This window comes from Charadrius vociferus, unplaced genomic scaffold (assembly GCF_000708025.1).
Source record: "Charadrius vociferus isolate BGI_N301 unplaced genomic scaffold, ASM70802v2 scaffold172, whole genome shotgun sequence".
NCBI lineage: Eukaryota > Metazoa > Chordata > Aves > Charadriiformes > Charadriidae > Charadrius > Charadrius vociferus.
Window position 1 is genome coordinate 1,146,541 of NW_009647217.1, and position 6,068 is coordinate 1,152,608.

Here is a 6,068-nt window from a genome sequence, read left to right on the forward strand (position 1 = left end):
GGCGAGGTGAGGGGGGGGAGGGACGGCGGCGGCGGCTTCTTTGTTCGCGGGCTGCTGGGAGGCCTACCTGGCCGGGCGCTGTCTGGCCTTGCCCGCTTCTGGTGTTTATTCCCCTCGGTCTGCCGGCGTTACGGTTGTAGTTTCGGAGTTCACGAAGGAGAATAGGCCTCGCTGATCCCATATGGAAAGAACTGCACGGCAGCTCGCGCGCCCCGCACGGCAGGGGCATCCGCCCACAAAAGCTGCGGTCCAAAGTCTGCCGCAGCCCCCTCTTACTTTGCTGTGGTGCGAACGGCAAGGGGGAACCTTTCTGTTAAGTCGCGCGGGGAAAATCAACAGCCAAAAAAGGTTAGCACGAAGCTAATGTGTTTGAAGAAAAGGAAGCTAGAGTCCTGAAGAACGCGATGCAAACTTGCGTTCTGGTTTTCCAACAAGATTGGAAACGTCTCTCCCCCTTTGACAAAATGAATTAAATTCTGGGCTAGAGGCAGGACAGAACAGCAGATCTCTCTGTGTAGCGCAACCACGTGGACAAAATCAGGCTACTGGTGACAGTGGGGAGGAATGCAAAATTATATCCACGTGCCCCCAACCGTTGTCAGGTGCATCAACGTCGCAAGCTTCGTGAAGTCTGACCCTATAGGCAATATCGTGACTTTGGCTCCTTTGGGAATGTTTCCGGCATGCCTTCTGTAGCTCTTTGTTTCTCTGTATTGTCATTTGCCGCGGCGTAATCCCCTGATAATAACTTGCTGGGATACGATGAAGAAATTGAATCTTTGAGGCGGGTGACTTAGGAAGAAATGCTTGGGTTTGTTGCTTGTTGCCTGCACGTACCCGTCTTTTTTTGGGGAAGTCCTTTTTTTATACAGCCGTTTGAATAAAGGCTGCGGAACCTGAATGAGCGCCCTCTGCAATGTGACCGAAGGAGGGCTTAACTTCATCAGCAAGCACGGGGTGGTTCAGTTTTGGCCTTTACTTTTCCTGCTTAACGTAGATAGCGTTGTCTGGCATCTTGAGAGCAGAAGGGTTAATAAGGCTTGTTAAGCAGTTGCATTTGAAAGTAACCGGACAAGACAGATCAAATCTTAATTGTGTAGGTCAAACGTGGTGTTCTTGAGGTTTGGTAGTCCTTCATCATCGCAGAGCAGAACCCTTTCTGAAAGAATTTAATCAAATGATCTCCTGCAAAGTGCAGATCAAGGGCTGTGACTGCTTTCAGATGACGGGTGCCTCCTGGCATTAGGAAGTATAAAATGACTAGAAAAGGATATTTGCACGTAACGAGCCACTTTTGCGTTCCTCTTCCAGCCTCGGAAATGTTTTTGTTTTACTGTCGTCGAGCATCATAGGGCGGAGAGTATTTAAAAATAATGATGTCTACCGCTCCTTTTGAAAGGGTGTATGAAGTCACCTAAGACCAGGCAATGTGGTTTTCGAGCACAGATTGTTACAGGTTTTGTAAAGAAAGCCATAGCTGGTGCTACCTGATCCCGGTACCCCCCGTGTTGGCTGTGTGGGAACGGTGAGATTTCTGGGAGACTTTGTCTGTCACTTCTATGAGGTGACATGGTCGAGCGTTACTACTGGGAAGAGCAGCGTGTCTCAAGGTAAGTTTTGTTCTCGTAAGAAATACGTGGAATCAGCCTCTGCAAGTATTGTGCAGGTCTGAATGCAGATGGGCTGTCTGTGTAGGATTGCGGACCCTTGTTACCCGGCTGATGTTTTTACCTGCTGAATTATATCTTCTGCCTTTTACAGATGGATCAGGGAATTGACTTGTTCCAAATGTTACCAGTCTTACTGCTTGTCTTATGTATGTTGCGTCTTCCTGTTTTGAGGTGCGTCAGATACGCTGCTACTAAAGCAGGGTGTTACTTATTGCCACGGTTTTGGACGGATTTGATTCCTTGGGCCTGTCTCATTGATGCTCCCCAGCTAGTTTTTATTGTTTTCCTTTTGAAGAAAGAACTCCCCCCCCCCGCCCTTTTTCCATTGCGTTCAGTCCTTTGCTTTCCCTCCTGAAGTTCTGTCTGCTCTATGCATGGCATGACTTCTCACCTCCTCCTTTGCCTTGTTAAATCGACTCATCGAATGGTAGACTGAAATGGAAAGGTTTGCATAGTTTTTCCTTTGTTGATAACTTGCAGTAAGCGAAATCGTCCTTTTTAACAGAAGCGTAGCAGCACCCGGTCCCTCTTTGCTGCCTTAGTTCTAGCTGGCTAGCATTAGAAAATGGGAGCGGATGTTTGTATCCCTGTCCAGGCTCTGATGGTGTTAAAGGATGGAGTACTCACAGTTGTTCGCTGGTTTTAAGATGAACTTATCCTCTGACGGGTTTTCAAGAGGTCGAGTGCTCTGTTCCCCAGAGGTTTGTGGAAAAATGAGTCTTTCCCCAAAGGTGCGGCTGATCTGCTGGATGCAGAGGTAAAGATCGAGTGAACCAAGAAAACATAAGTTGTGCCTGCTTTTGTGAATTCGGCCATTCCTTTGCTGTTGATTTTTGTTTTCTCATTTCCTTTAATGTCGTCAATTGCCTGCGCTTAGTTGTTGATGACTGAGAGAATGATAAGGTGTTCATAAGAAGTTTTCGGGTGTCGTTGTGTTGTCATCCCATTTCTTGTACTAGTTACTTGGAACGAGAAACCTTTATCGTACTCCAGGGGGGTTAGAAAACAGTCCCTTCAGTATACCGAGGGCAGGAGGAGTCCAGAGTGTGAGCCTGACTCCTCTGAGAGAAGGTAAGATTGATTACGAGTAGTAGCCTAGCGAGTACTAACCAGGTTATGTTCTTGATCTTACCGGACGAGGTACAAAAAGAATGAGAGTGCGATGCTGTATAAGGTGGCTGTGGGACTACCTGCTACAGGTTGTTGCAGCTGAATCTTCTGTCTGGAACGAAATGCGACTAGATTATGTACTGTAAGATTATGCTCTTGACAGTTCCACTGGGTAACATGCAAGAAACTCGATCTGGTGTTTAACGTGTCAGCTGCTTAAGTTTTTCCCGCTGCCTGCCTCCATTCCTTCCTCCCTCTTCCTCCCCGCCTTCTGCTGGTCGTGCAAATAGCCAGGGGCGGTGTTGAACCCGAGACTCACATCCTGAAAAAGCGGTCCTTTTTGCTGTGGAAAACTTCTGAGCGTCAGGAGGTGCTCGGCTGATTTATTGTACAGAAGCTGAAACCCTGCAGATCCTGCTGGCGTTGAGCCGTCAAAGCCAGCTCTTTCTCTCGTGACTGAAAGTAAGTTCGTTCTGATATGACGCATATCATATTGAAGGGATCCGCTGTCACGAGTGATGCTTAACGGCCCGCCTGCTGTTGGCTCAGTACAGTGGCTTGTGTAGGGCAAACCGCATCAACTGCTTCTTCTCTTTTCAAGACCCGATGGGAAAGTCGAGGGCTGTTCTCTGTGATGGAGCACACACAGGCAGAGGCCTTCCCTCTTTGGAGGGAGGACACGGCAAAGGACTAAAGAGAGGCGAGAATGTTTGCAAAGGGCTTCCCCCCCATAGAACCGTACCCTCTCCGTCCTGCCCCTCTTTGCCAGAATGCCACGGTCGTGGTGGTCAAGTGTCAGCAGGCATCCGCATCTGATACGGTGCGCTCTTCTGTCACGCACCGAATTCCTCAGATTCTCACAAAATGACCCGAATTTCTAAATTCCAGAATTTAGAACTCGTGTAAGGTGAAGATTAGCTGACGACTAAAATGGCACAGAGGCCCCTGGAGGGCCACGCTTCAGTTTCTGCTGCGGTCGCTTCTCATCTGGAGCACATCTACTTAGAAAGCGGCATTGCTGCAGTGAGTTGCTGGGTCCGTAAGTTCTTCTCTAAAGCGGGGCCCGGTGGTTTTCCTGGGGGGCTGTGTCTTACGTGGGATTCTGGGTAAGATCAGGAGCTGCTTACATCTGTTTAACTGGGGAAAATACTCCATCTCAGACCCTATTCTTCTCCCACCCCTCAGGCATCCCGTTCCTGCCAATACGTTGCTTTTGAGCCCCAGAATTCCAGCACTCAACCCCTCAGTCCTCGTAAAAAAGGATAAAGTGACCGATCGTGTCAAACTGGGAAAGAGATAACAATGATCTTTTTGCTAGTGTTTCCTCCTTGAGCCTTGGAATTAAGACACGGAAATTCCTTCAGACATGCAGAAGAGATGGCACAGACTTCAAACGGGGATGGAGGTGGAAGACTTAGTATGGGCGCTGAATCCAAGTAACGCTTGCAAAGCCACAGAGATACGTAGCTGTTGTTCAAGGTAACTATTTCTGTAACGATTTAAGTCGCATCTAAACTTTGCGATCCGTATTGAAACGTTGCAACATTTCACCTAGACTCGCAACTGTCCTTTATGATGCAGTTTTTGAGGTATCGCTATGTCAGGTGATAAAACAACTGAAAATTAGCATTTTGTCTTTTAGCTAGCGCTTCAGTACTGAGTTTTTGCAAGATGCGTTCTGCTAAGGAACTCTTTGCTGACTTACGTGAGAACTTTCACGTTACAGCCTGTGGTGTCAGAAGACTGTACCAGAAGAAGAAGTAGTAAGATGGTTTTAGTCTCGGTCTAACTTTGCTAACGTACTGCGAGACTGGTTCGTTTTCGTTGCGTGCCCTGAGAAATTGTGTTTTCAAGCGATCTAGGGGGCTGCCAAATGAGAAGAGAGCGGCGACTTAACGGTATGAAAGCTCTGACTACAACTGAATTTTTCCTTTTAACACAATACTCCTCCAGTCTTCTTCTAAAAGTTCAGCGCAATTGGGTGAAGTCAGCCTCAGGTTGACTACAGTCTTCTCCGTGTAGTCCACGTGCGCTTTCCGAAGACTACAGAATGGGAGACTTGTTCTGGCCCCGGGGGCGTGTTAGGGCTTTTGTGTTTTCTTGTTGTAATGAAGTGCGTAAAGGATAGTCCTGCCATCTGCCGAGATCTCGGAGGAGAAGCCGAGTCTCCTGTTTTTGTGGAGCGTTGTGGGTTTCGGGTAAACCTCGGTTTAGAATTGATGGCAATTCTGTAATTGAAAATGCACTAGCCTTGTCATAAAAAGCATTCCCCTGCGCCCCTCCCCCGAGTCCCTGTCTCCTATGAAATTATTCTTGCATCCAGTCAAGGGAAGGCATGTAAGGCCTGATAGCACCCGTCTCAACTGACAGCAGCTCCTTCCCCTCTCCCAGTCTGACTCCACCCCTGCTCTCCTTTTAAGTCCCAAGGGGAGTCGGGGATAGATTTATGCTTAGAAGCGAGAGATCTCACTTTCTCCTGGATAGACCTATTCTTAGCTCCTTTGCTGTCACGTTTCTTTTCATTTTAGCTGTATCAGCTGACAAAGCCATGCGGAAATGCAGCTCTGCAAAGCTAGGATTAATTATTGTGGAGGAGCCGGTGGTTGTGAGTACATCAGGCGCTCGGCGCGGACGCAGAATGGTGGAGGGTCTCGGCCCTCAGATTTATAAGCCCGCTTCCACGGGCTCGCTGATGTAGCTGGAGAAGAACCGTAGATTCCTGTCTTGATTGCGTGTTCAAGAACTATCTTTACCGTCTTCTGGGTGGGCTGGCTCATTTTCCCTTGTGCGTAGTCCCAAGGAAGGGAGAGGAAAATGCCGAAACCGGGGTAGAAGTCTCACGGTTTGCCATAAAAGGATAGTAAAAGGAGGCTAGCGTTCCAGAGTCCTAGTCCTGGAGGAACGCTGCGTGGTTGCTTCCCCCCGATAGTCTGTTTCCTTGTGTGGTTTTGTTGTTTCTACATGGCTTCTTTCAGCTTGGTGAATTTTAGAAGAATATGTCCTAATCTCGTTCAGGTCTAGATTTGCCCACGTTTCCTCGTGTTTCCGATTCGTGGTGAACGCGAGAACGTAACACACGTGGTGGGACCTTTAAAGGAGCGCATTCGTGGTCAGAGCACGCCAGCGTCTGAATTCAGTTAGATTCTGCTAGGAGCACGATGCGATGGAGACGGCAGCGGGCAGATGAGGGTGAGTCCGCCTCCCAGCAGCGTCTCATTCTCATCCCTGGCGGTTGAGAGAGCAGCTTCAGTCACAAGATGTCTTTTTTTTTTTTTTTTTTTTTTTTTT

The 6,068-nt window shown here is 48.3% G+C and overlaps 2 protein-coding genes across 2 annotated transcripts in view; one reads left to right on the top strand and one right to left on the bottom strand.

Annotated features, from left to right (window-relative positions):
* DPAGT1 (dolichyl-phosphate (UDP-N-acetylglucosamine) N-acetylglucosaminephosphotransferase 1 (GlcNAc-1-P transferase)) overlaps positions 1-5,557 on the bottom strand; it is a 10,541-nt gene extending 4,984 nt beyond the window's left edge. Inside the window, exons 1-2 of the mRNA XM_009879526.1 lie at positions 5,394-5,557; positions 4,530-4,646 (exon numbers count right to left, since the gene is read on the bottom strand). Coding sequence (XP_009877828.1) covers positions 4,530-4,646; positions 5,394-5,557 — 281 coding nt within the window. The remainder of the gene's footprint in view (positions 1-4,529; positions 4,647-5,393) is intronic.
* Positions 5,558-5,963: 406 nt separating this feature from the next.
* The window catches only part of C2CD2L (C2CD2-like), a 13,049-nt gene continuing 12,944 nt past the window's right edge, over positions 5,964-6,068 (top strand). Inside the window, exon 1 of the mRNA XM_009879527.1 lies at positions 5,964-5,969. Coding sequence (XP_009877829.1) covers positions 5,964-5,969 — 6 coding nt within the window. The remainder of the gene's footprint in view (positions 5,970-6,068) is intronic.